Raw genomic sequence first — 12,972 nt, forward strand, 5'->3', positions numbered from 1 at the left:
TTGTTCCTCACCAAAGTACTTTTTTGAAAAACACTTTTAAAAATAACCTAATTTTAGAAACTTAACTAAACAAGTTATAAGACATCGAACTCTTAAAACCACACTTCGTGCAACTTATTTCATTTTTATGTCCCGGTTTTTGTCGTATTGTCTTTGATTTTGAGGCGGACTGAGTGATAGTCACAAGCTCACCCACTGGAAAACAAATGTGACCATGACATGTTTGAAAAAAATATAACTGTGTTTTTCCTTTCAGATATGTGAAAATTAAAACTGAACGCTTTGTTTCACAGAAGTGCAGTAAAATCATTTGTGGCCTTTAGGCTTTGTGCCAGCAATATCAGGTACCAAGATACAGTCCAAGTGAACCTAAATATTAACATAACTAAGCACCATAAATGAGTCAAAGAAATATAGAAAAAGAAACTTCTCTTTACTTATAGCTTGCAGCTGTTCTAAGAACCAAAAGAGGTATCTGTCTAGTAAATATGCATCCAATATGGCATTACTAGAGCCTTTACATACTTTGTACAACTATGCCACAGTTGTTTATGCCTTCCCATTAGGTTCCTGAACAAAAAATTAACAAGAGAGTTAGGCTAGAGTTCCACGACTTTGATTATGAAATGGCAACTGAATGAAAATAAAAGTTTTTTTTCGCTTTTTAGCTCAAGTTAAGAATCAGACTTTCTTCGAAATCTTATTTATATGCATCACGACGATCCATATGCAGAGGACTAGTAAGAAATCTAGTGAGAGTTGTCTTTGTTTGACGCTTTCTTTGTTTTTATTAGCAAGATCAATATCCCCTTTAACTGAAAGCATAACCAGAGTACATGTATAAAAGTTGTACCAAAGTTAATTAACTTTCTGGTTAACTATGATGGAGTTGTTCTGAAACAACTCTCCAAGATCCTTCCTCCCATCAATCACCAAAAAAAAAACTATCGTAGACTCTTGGCTTGTGTAGTAAAGATCGTCTGATTCAAAGATGTTATAATGGTGAATACTCACATACCTTTACATTTCCACTAGACAATAGGAGCTTTAACTCTCATCTGAGTTGCCGTCTCTTTCTTGATGGTTCAGATCTACTCACTGCCATAGGCTTAACATCCATTAGATTACATAAGCAACTGGCACAAAAAGCAATACAACAATAAAAATAACTATAACAACTATGCCTCAGTCCCAAACAAGTTAGGGTCAGCTATGAATCCCTACGCCTTTATTTAAGCTCATTTCATATTATGTGTCATACTAAATAAGACGTAGTGAAAGTAAGTTAAATATATAATAAATAATAATAATGACAGTAATAAAATGAATAATAATAAAAGTTCTCTAACAAGTCTAAAACCTATCTTCAACAGTAGATATCACCTATATAGATCTTTTTCTTCCATTCTGCCCTATCTTTAGCTAAATCTACATTGATACCAAGGACATGGAAAGCACTACCACTGAGAAATAGTAAGGGGAGATCCATTTTAAATGTAAATAATAGGTTTGGAAGCTAGAAAAGAATTTCTTCACTCCTCAATCAAGCAAAAATTCTTGAAATAAAACTTCTCGTATTAAGCAAAATCAAGAGATCATATAGAACCTCTAGATAGATTATCCAGATCTGGGTCGCCTTGTTTAACTCCTGTAACCTGGTGATCCTGAAACACATTTGAGGGTAGTTATAAGAAGATGGACCAACTTTGAGATTCATATCTCCTTAATAAGAGCAAATGAGAATACGCCTAACAGGATATCCTAACCATTCAAAAAGCAAATCAACTGGAAATTACAGCAAAATCTCATGAGAAAAACTTGCTCAAATGAAGCAAAACCTTAAACAGTAAGCTGCCATGAACTGTTCTGTGTAAAGCTGTTACATGATATTTTATAGTAAAATTTTCTCTTTATTAGAGAAATTGCTTGTTTAAAACAGGAATAACTTAGCTAATACAACGGAGTTCAAGTCCCGATAAGTTTAGTCCAAGGTATAACTACATTGTAGATAGCAGCTACGAAGAAGCAATTTCAGGTAATTCCTCCATAAACCTGAGGTTAGCAAATTTCAGAGCCTAAAAGATGATAAATCTGCTTCAAATTAGGCATAGAATCTAGTTGCTAGGCATGGAAATTGCATTAGACATGAGATGCCTGTGGCAACAAGAAAATATAGCACTAGTAAAGTGCATAAGATCAGAAGATATCCCAAGATTCATGGCCGAGTTATAAAGGTATATGCAAAATTTGATGACAAACCGCATCATAAATTGCCATTTGATTGCGCCAAAATGCCATTCGAGGAAGTAGCGCTCTCCCTACATAAATCCAAATGCAGGAAAATTTTACCTTTATATATATATACACATAATCATGAACGAACAAAATTTTCTGAGAACCCAAGAAAATGAGAGGCAGAGCAATGCACCTGATCTAGATCTGCTAAAACTCAAAGGTTCAGTAGAGACAGGTGGAACTGCCTCTTTCCCTTGCTGAGGACTTCCCTGAGTAAGCAAAGGAAAAATAAACAACTTAAAAATAGTCGACATACAACCAAATTTATTTTTGGGGGGACGGAATTTGATTTTAACAATGATGTTCAAAAAGTACAAAAGCACACATTAAGCATTGAAAGTAGCTACAAAGGTTAAGAAATAAAGGAAGACTTTTGAAACTTGTGGTCTAAAATAAGCTATAGATATTTGTGTGGCTATAAATCATCTCATTAGAGTAAAATGGGTACTTCAAAGTTAAATTGTTACTAAATAAAGAAAGGTGTAATTGTTTTTGAGACTAACTAAAAAGTAAAGAGTGTCACATAAATTGGGACGGAGGGAGTAATTATTTTAGAACCTCATAATGTAAAATTAAGATAACTTTGCTATGAACGCCTACTGACATATGTCAATTTTCTCTTTGCGTTTTTGGCGGATGCACTTCCACTTTTCAACTGAGTTGTTCTACTATCATCTGCAGTTTGCTCCTTTGCAATGCCTGTAGAAGTGTTTGTATAATTAAGCTTCTTGGATGACCTTGTCTTTCGTACAATAACTTCACTTGCAACTTCTCCATCATTCTGATTGTCCCTCTTCAAATTGTCTTTTACTTCATAGTCTTTTCTCCCATTATGATAATCATCTGCAGTTTGCTCCTTTGCAATGCCAGTAGAAGTGTTTGTATAATTAAGCTTGTTGGATGACCTTGTCTTTCGTACAATAACTTCACTTAAAACTTCTCCATCATTCTGATTGTCATTGTCCCTCTTCAAATTGTCTTCTACTTCATAGTCTTTTTTCCCATTATGATGATTATCTGCAGCTTGCTCCTTTGCAATGCCTGTAGAAGTGTTTGTATAAAGCTTGTTGGATGACCTTGTCTTTCGTACAATTACTTCACTTGCAACTTCTCCATCATTCTGATTGTCTCTCTTCAAATTGTCTTCTACTTCATAGTCTTTTTCCCAGTTATGATCCTGTATTTTTTCATCGGTAGCCTCTAAATGATCCTGTATTTTTTCATCAGTAGCCTCTAAATGATCCTTTTGATCTATCTTCTTTAGATCTTTAACCTCTGCAGGTTGCAGAAAAAGTATAAGCAAACTACGACAAAAAAAAAAGCAACCTTCAGACAACGAAATAGGTTCAGAGAGTGAACTTACTTTCTGAGCAAACAGATGGTTCTTCAAAACAAAGGGCATCACTCGCATCAGCTTTACCTTTAGATTTTCTTCTTAAGAATTTCTCGATAAACGCCTCCCATTGAGGAGGAAAACCTAAAAGAAACTGTTCGACCACCTGTAAAGAAGGAGAAACTGTCAAGAATTCAAAGGATCACCAAGCGCCTATTATAATTACTCCCTCCGTTCCAATTTATGTAAAGGTGTTTGACTGGGCACATAGTTTAAGAATGAAACGAAGACTTTTGAAACTTGTGGTCTAAAATAAGTCATTAATATTTGTGTGGCTATAAATCATTTCATTAAGGATAAAAAGGGTATATTAAAGTCAAATTATTACTAAATATAGAAAGGTGTCATTCTTTTTGCGACTGACTGACAAGGAAAGAGTGTCACATAAATTGAGACGGAGGGAGTATCTTTGTACAGGTAGCACTGATTATAATTATCTGAAGTCCTTATGGGTGACATAATTACTGAATGTCCTTGGTCAACATATGATGCATGAAAATACTTCATCAGACAAAGAAATCCCTGAATTCTATCCCTAAGTGTAAAAATTGTACCAAGTCCTTAAAAGTATTTCTTTTTTTCCAGCTTTTTTTAAGAAGAAGAGATGATTAAGGAAAAATAAATTACAATCACTTTCTTATATTGAAAAATTGTCCATGTTGGGACTCCTAGAATCTATTTTCTTTTTTTGATTGTTAAAGGTAGTGTATTGATTTCAGCAACCAGTAAATGCTGGGACGTATTTACAACAGGAGGATGCATTACGTATTCTCTCAACGTCATTTGCAATAGCCGTGTTACACCAAGAAAATAAACAAGACATACATCTGTATTTAATGCTAATTATTGAGACATACGAACGATTGGCAATTTGGGACTCTAGAATCATTGAGACAGATTTACGACTGATGATGAGGATTCATCTATCATTCACAATTTTTGGGAATTTCTGTACAGTAAACAGATTTTTTTCAAATAAAGTTGTTTGATTTCTGATAAATCAACCGTATAGACACCCTAAAAAAGTTGATCTTACCTTTACAACAACTACAAATATTCATAGTACAACAAAGAACAAACTACCTATCTAAGCATTGCTACTTCTCTAAACAAGTCTAAGGTACTCTTTTCAACTTCAAGAAAACCAGAACTCACACCAATTTACGTGGAAAAATATTTTCAGTAGGATGCACCTGCTCCCTTCCAAATTTTTTATTTACTATCTAACCCATAAAGGCCTTCTGATAAATCATAATTTAATAGAATGTTGTATAGTAGAGGAGGTTAGTACCGACAAACCTCGTTATATATGTTAGAACAGTACACGTTATAGGTATACCGAATTAGCTACTCAAAAGGCTAGCTTTTGCTAGTTCTCACTCCATAGGTTATTAGCAATTAAACAAATTGTTCCGTGTTATTTCTAAAAGGGGTTTAGGTTCGACATGACCCTTCAAGACTAGAATTAGATTAAAACAGTTTTAAACTGAAGTTGTTCTTGGCAAATAGCTTGTCTTTCTCTCTATCTTCCTCTATAGATTCTAATCCTATCTTTGCAATTACTTCTATATTCCATTATCATTTTGCAGTTCTAGCATAATGCCCTAAACAAGTAGAACTTTTTTCTACTAGTATTATTTTAGTCCTTTTCTACAGGATTAGGAATGAGGATATTCGGGTTAAGGTGGGGGTGGCCTCGGTGGAAGACAAGATGCGAGAAGCGAGATTGAGATGGTTTGGGCATGTGAAGAGGAGAGACACAGATGCCCCAGTGCGGAGGTGTGAGAGGTTGGCCATGGATGATTTCAGACGAGGTAGGGGTAGGCCGAAGAAGTATTGGGGAGAGGTAATTAGACACGACATGACGCAATTACAGCTTACCGAGGACATGACCTTAGATAGGAGGGTTTGGAGGACCCAAATTAGGGTAGAAGGCTAGTAGATAGTCTCGTTATCCGTTCTTATTAGTAGTCGCAGTATCGCAATATAATTTCCTGTGCTCCGATTTATGCTATTATCTGCTATTTCGTGTGCTTTCATTATCCTGTGGTATCTGTGTCGACTGCATTATTTTATTTTATATTATTGCTTTGCCATGTCGCTTTGAATTTCTTAGCCTTATCTGACTTTTTTTATGCTTTTATGCTTTTCTTGAGCCGAGGGTCTTTCGGAAACAGCCGTCCTACCTTGGTAGGAGTAAGGTCTACGTACACTCTACCCTCCCCAGACCCCACGATGTGGGATTTCACTGGGTTGTTGTTGTTGTTGTTGTTTCTTTTTAAAGTCAAGCCAAACCACAGATTCTTACAGATATTAGCGAGAGTCTCCATCTTTGTGACGGTAGTCCAATCAAACAATACCACTCCTTCAAACACAAAACTAAATAGGGAAAGTTACACATTTGACCGCTTGCCAAATATAATTACAATCACTAGCTATATATACATATAACATACATATTTTATACACTAATTATGTATAAATTATGTATATATATACATTATATACAAAAAAAAAAACAAAAAACAAAAAACAAAAAAAAATTGCTGCTATTATTTTGGTGGGCGGTTATACAGTGTAAAAATCCCAACAAAACAATCTATTTTGTAGCAAAAAGAGAAGGATTATATCAAATTCTCATTTTGTTTTATCCTCTATTGTATTCATAGAATCTGCAATCAACAAATAGATTTCATGGGCAAACACATATGGCAAGTCCCTCGTAACATACCTCAGATGGAAAACCATTTTCCTCCGAGCGACTTTTGTTTATGAAGCCTTTGAGAATAACAAATATCCCATCGATGGTCTCAAGATTACAAACATCATTAGTCTTGAGAATTGGTGCAGAGGAGAATACTCGCAGCGCTTGGCCTCTACAGAAACATAGTAGAGCAATTAAAAGCAAAAGGATCTGAGTTCAAAACGCCACTTACTAAATCAGATGTAACAGAAAACTAAAGAAAAACTATTTCTTTGTCGGGCCTTATTATTATAACGAGGTCTTAAATTTGAGAAAACTATGGCTTCCGCAAACCAAAGAAAGCCACGTCCTGTATTCTCAAATTACAAATTAATCAGGTTGAACTTCATTTCTAGTTTTGATGTGACATTTTTCAACAAATAATCCTATATGCAGAAATTTCGGTCAGTACTTTAACAGTTTAACCACATTGATGACCAATTCCAAAATCATAATCTTCTCAACCCTTCATTTTCTAGTCTTGACACTAGTCAATCTGGTCAAAAATATTCATAGAAGGTAGTATAGTTCACTAAATGTTCACCCCCCCCCCCCCCCCCCAAAACCCCAAATTCAAGAATCCATCCCTACCAGGTCCAATATGACCAAGAAAATCGCATGACCACATAACAACACACCCAGTGTAATCCCACATAGTGAATCCTAAATTCCAAATGTCTAAAGGTGTGTTTGGTATGGAGGAAAATATTTTCGAGAAAATGTTTTTCAGTTTTCCAGTGTTTGTTTGGTCAAAATTATCGGAAAACATTTTCTCTAGGGAAACAAATTCCTTAAAAATGAGGAAAAATAATTCCCTAGCGGAAGTAATGAACCCATCCTCCAACACACCCAACCCCCGATAGACCCACCTCCACCACCTTCACACTCCTACCCCGTACCCCACCTCTATAGTGTTTGCCTAAATATTATATAAATATTTTCTTAGATAACATTTTGTGCTTACGTTTACCTCCCAAGGTAGGGTAAGTTCTGCATACACATTATCCTCCTCAGACCCCCACTTGTGGATTACACTGGGTATGTCCTTGTTGTTGTATTTTCTGCTTACTTACCAAATACTAGAAACAAGTAAGAAAATCATTTATTTCCCAAGTTTTTTTGTAGAAACCATTTTCCTTCATACCAAACACACCCTAAACCAATTATAAATTGAGGAGAACTTTGTAAGGAAAAAAATGGAATCTTGAAAAGGAAAAAAAAAGGAAGACAAAGTTTATTGTCGAGAAGTGAGCCCAGCAACGGCAAGGGTCCTTCCTTGAGAATCTTTTTCAGCCCTAATAAGCCACCAATCTTTAAACAGACCTGATTGTTGGTTTGTTTAGAGAAGGTGCTATAGGTTACTAAGGCCTCATTTGGACATGATTCTTTTTTCATTTTTTCAAAAAAAAAAAAAAAACATTTTCAAGCACTGTTTGGTTATACATTTTTTGCTTAGTTTCTGAAGATAGAGTTGTTTTCGAGTGAAATGCATTTCCAAACACAACTTCAACTTCCAAATACCATTTTTCAACTTCAAATTCAAATATTCTTTTTTAAAACATCACTCAATTCATCTCCAAATGCCTACCAAATATCCCCCCCCCCCCCCCCCCAGTTCAAGAATCAATCCCTACCATCCCAAATATCTAAAACAACTAAAAATTAGAACAAGACTTTGAAAGCAAGAAAAAAAAATGAATATTGAAAAGAAAAAAAAAAGGAAGACAAAATTTACTCTCTAGAAGTGAGCCCAGCAACAGCAAGAGTCCTTCCTTGAGAATCTTTTTCAGCCTTAATAAGCCACCAATCTTTCAAACACACCTGTTTGTTTGTTTGTCAAAAAATCAAGATTTAGGGACCAAAAAAGAATCAATTTCTTTAGGGATTTGGGAAGGAAGCAGATATACTACTTACTGTTGGTTGAAAACAAGATTTTGTTGAGTTGTTGCTGCTTTTGGATTCATTTTCATTGACCCTTTGAGTTGAAGTTGAAGCCATTGCACTCTCCTTTTTCTTCTTGCGCGGGAATGTCATAAACTTGTTCTTGTGTTTCTGTCTCCTACAAGTCTTTCACAAAAGTTTAAATCCGAAAAAATGGTTTAATGTAGGATAAGAGATAATACTAACAAATATGGTGTCAGTAAGTCTAAAATTGTTTCTTTAAGTATTATTTGAATAATTTTTAATCTTCTTAGTTTGCTAAAAATGAGTATTTTTGGTCAACGTCAGATATTTATCAAACACTATTAATTTAATTTAATTTAATTTGTGTGAAAACTAAAAATATTTTATGGAAACTCACATTTAGAGGTATAGATTTTGTAGTTTATGTTGTTTTGGGGCTATTTCAAGAGAGTTTGGTATTGAGAGATAATTTTTGTTTGGTTTAGGTCTCCTTTTTGTGTGTTATGTTGTGGTTTTTGGAATTTTGACAAAAAATTCTAGTGCTTCTGGTTATTTTTTAAAATATAATTCTGATTATATTTAACAATGAGAACTTGGTAAGTGTTTGATGAAGATCAGAAGTGCTTGTTTTTGGTAAAACTTAAAGAATGAAAACTGCCCAATTGATACTTAAGGGACTATTTTGAACCTACAATAAAAAATAGGGGACCATTTTTGTCATTTTCTCTATCCTCCTTTATGCTTTGGATTCATTGTATCCCTTATGGTTTGCAAATAATCTCTTTAGTAAAAAAGTTTTAAATTATGGGTGTGTTCGGTACGGAGGAAAATATTTTTCAATTTTCTCATGTTCGTTTGGTCAAAAATTTAAAAAAATATTGTCTTTAAAAAAATAAGTTCCTTAGAAATGAGAAAAATGATTTCCCTAATCAAAGAAGGGAAAACAAGTTCACAAGTGGCATTTCACAAACCACCTTACCACCATTCAACGCACCCTCCAACCACTCCCACAGCCCAACGCACCACCCCCACCCACCACCCACCACTTAATACCCAGATAGACCCTTAAACTTGGCATGTTTTGTAAGATAGGCATATAAACTTATAAGGTGACCAGATAGACACTTAAACTTACTCAAAGTGTATTTTTCAAGTTTTTCAGTTGTTTTGAAAACAAAAACTTTATTTTTCAAACACTCACAATTTTCATGGCCAAACAAGCCCTAAATATATCACAAAATATTTTTTTAAAATGCAAAAATAAGGCAAACGCATATACATGAGACTATAAATGTGCACTTAAACCAATAAATACTCGCTAATCGCAATTTTGCAGCTTTCAATTAACTCGGTTTTTTTTTACACTTGAATAATTAAAAAACAATAACTTTAACCAATAAAAATCCTTAAAAAAAGAAATTTCAAATTAAGAAATTTCTTTTTTTTAAGGATTTTCTTCTCGGCTTTACAGTTTTCTTAATTTGAAATTTCTTTTACACTTGAAATACTGAACTTAGAAATTTCTTAATTTGAAATTTCTTTTTTTAAGGATTTTTATTGGTTAAAGTTATTGTTTTTTAATTATTCAAGTGTTAAAAAAAATCCGAGTTAATTGAAAGCTGCAAAATTGCGATTAGCAAGTATTTATTGGTTTAAGTGCACATTTATAGTCTCATGTATATGCATTTGGCTTATTTTTGCATTTAAAAAAAAATATTTTGTGATATATTTAGGGCTTGTTTGGCCATGAAAATTGTGAGTGTTTGAAAAATATAGTTTTTGTTTTCAAAACAACTGAAAAACTTGAAAAATACACTTTGAGTAAGTTTAAGTGTCTATCTGGTCACCTTATAAGTTTATATGCCTATCTTACAAAACATGCCAAGTTTAAGGGTTCATCTAGGTATTAAGCCAAATGAGAAAAATGATTTCCCTAATCAAAGAAGAGAAAACAAGTTCACAAGTGGCATTTCACAAACCACCTTACCACCATTCAACGCACCCTCCAACCACTCCCACAGCCCAACGCACCACCCCCACCCACCACCCCTAGGAAGGACCCCCTCCAAAAAATAATTTAAAAAAAAAAAAAAATGGTTTTTTACAGCACCACCCACACCCCGCCCCCAACACCCCACCACCCTCTCTAAAAGAATTATTTTAAAAAAAAAAAGTTTTGAAAAGGATTTTCTTTGATTTTCTATGACACCTCACCCCAAACCAACCAACCCCCCCTCCCCCCCCTCCAAAAAAAAAAAAAAAAATTAAGGAGTTTTGAAAAGTTTTCATTTTTCATTTTCTACACCCCGCCCGTACCCGCTACCCCTCCCGAATTTGCTACTTCATATTTATTTTTATCTTTATAAGAAATTTATAAAAATGAAAAGTTTGCATGGTTAAATTTGGTGTGGTGTGGGTTGTAGTTGGGCGGTGACGGTGGATGGTTGTGGGTAAGAAAAAAAAATCCATTTTTTGTAAAAAAAAAATTATAAAAGTACAATAAAATATATGAAATATAAAATTTGGAGGAGGTGGGAGGGTTGGATGGAGCGGTGGTGTGGGTTGGGGTGGGTGAAGACGAAGTGCGTTCGAAGGTAGGGGTGGGTGCTTAGGTTGGGTGGTGGGGTGTGGGGGTTGGTGTGGTATGGGGTGGTGGGCTTGGGTGGGCATTTTTCGGAAAATATTTTCTACCAACCAACCGAACTTGAGAAAATAAGTAAGAAATTTACTTATTTTTCACTACCCAACCGAACATGAGAAAATAAGTAGAAATTCACTTATTCACAAGAACACATTTTCCAGGAAAACATTTTTTGTGGAAACATTTTCCTCCATACTAAACACCCCCTTACTTTCTCTACGTTTGAGTATGGTTTAACTAGGGGTGTCAAATGGGTGGGTTAGGCTGAAATTGGCCCAATCAAAATGGGCTGAGGTAATAAATGGGTTGGGCTAACATTGACCCAAAAATTACTTGGGCTAAAAATGGGTTGGGTCATGACTCGATTTTTTTGAAGGGTCTATTTTCTAAAAAAATATATTTCGTGGGTCGCGGATTTTTCGTGGAATTTTTTTTTTGAGGAAAATATTTTTCGTGAAAAATATTTTCTGTCATATCAAAAATATCACAAACTTATAAGACACATCTACAAGAGAAGTGTCTACATAAAAAAAGTAAAGTAAATATCAAGCAATAAATTCAAATTTAAGTAAATCTTAAAAACTGGATAAAATTGGACAGGTATTTGGCTAAGTTGGAGATCACTTTAAAATGGGCTATGTTGGGTTAGGATAAAATCAGCACAACATAAAATTATCTTAAACCCAACTCATAAAATTTTGGGCGGGCCATCATGTTTTGGGCCATATTTGACACTCCTAGATTTAACACTACCTCTGTTATGCTTTGGGTTAGAAGCCAGTTAAGGCGTTTAACAATTATTATGGTAATTCGCAGGAGCTCATTCAAGGTGGTCTTTAATTTTTGCCTCTCAAATTGCTGGTCTTTAATTTTTGCCCTTTGTCACGACCCAACCCCGTGGGCCGCGACTGGTGCCCGAGCTGGACACCCATACACACTCATTTACCAAATCGACATATCAAGGACTTATCCGTATTCAGCATACATTAAGTTATACAGATACTGAAATCAGATGTCGTCTTAAGCGGTCACATATAGCAAAGTACCATACGGAAGCCGGCAAGGCAGGCGGAAAACACATCGCCCAAATATATACATCCATACACATACATATGGGCCGTTTCGGCCATCACAGCACACAGGACCGCTTAAGACACAAACCACAGACATAACCAAACAATCACGACCCATGACCCACATATATGTCTACAAGCCTCTACAAACAACAACAGAAACATATGACGGGACAGGACCCCGTCGTACCCCGAATAGTCATGTATATATATACAGAAACATATGCAACAAAAGATCTGTACCAAAAGTATGGGCTCCGGATCAAAGGAGCACTCCAAAGTAGCAGAATATGTATCCTACACTGGCGGGTCACCAGAACGAACGTCTGCACCTGCGGGCATGAAACGCAGCCCCCGAAGAAAGGGGGTCAGTACGAAATAGGTACTGAGTATGTAAAGCATGGAATACACTATCCAAAATCATAACGGAAATACAAAGTATGGAAAAGGAGTATAAAAATCACTATACCAAGAAGCTTGTTTTAAAACACAAATGATGCATATATAAAAGTCATGCATAGGGCTCAGGAACGTGGTCGCCACTCCGACGCTGGCGCCACAACACATCATACTCCAGAAGGTTTCAAATCTCCGTACAATCCCGAACATATCGTATCATCATAACATATCACAACATTATGACACATCATATGCCATAACACATCATAACGCCGTATATAAGCGGTACCCGGCCCTATGGCGAGGGACTCGGGAACCGTAACACATCATACTGTCGAGTATAACATAGTGCGCACGATGACAAAACCGGCCCGGGACCCGGCGAACGATATAATAGTAGTATGCACGAGCAGAGTAGTGAGAAACCATATGCACATAAATCAAGAGTCGATGGATATGTATACTCACCGACCCCTGAAGTCTCAGAAGCAAGTTTCGGGTCAATCCGACTTAGTATGAGAAA

At 35.5% G+C, this 12,972-nt stretch overlaps 1 protein-coding gene across 1 annotated transcript; it reads right to left on the bottom strand.

Moving 5' to 3' along the window:
* Positions 1 to 296: 296 nt before the first annotated feature.
* Positions 297 to 8,863, bottom strand: LOC132630293 (kinetochore-associated protein KNL-2 homolog). Its single transcript, XM_060345877.1, has 11 exons — positions 8,734 to 8,863; positions 8,346 to 8,490; positions 8,167 to 8,252; positions 6,420 to 6,564; positions 3,659 to 3,794; positions 2,900 to 3,570; positions 2,429 to 2,504; positions 2,260 to 2,318; positions 1,607 to 1,664; positions 1,019 to 1,098; positions 297 to 570 (listed from the first exon to the last, which is right to left on the bottom strand). Coding segments are annotated over exons 1-10 (1,422 nt in total). The 5' UTR covers positions 8,736 to 8,863; the 3' UTR covers positions 297 to 570; positions 1,019 to 1,054.
* Positions 8,864 to 12,972: the final 4,109 nt, after the last annotated feature.

Source organism: Lycium barbarum, chromosome 3 (genome assembly GCF_019175385.1).
Source record: "Lycium barbarum isolate Lr01 chromosome 3, ASM1917538v2, whole genome shotgun sequence".
Classification (NCBI taxonomy): domain Eukaryota; kingdom Viridiplantae; phylum Streptophyta; class Magnoliopsida; order Solanales; family Solanaceae; genus Lycium; species Lycium barbarum.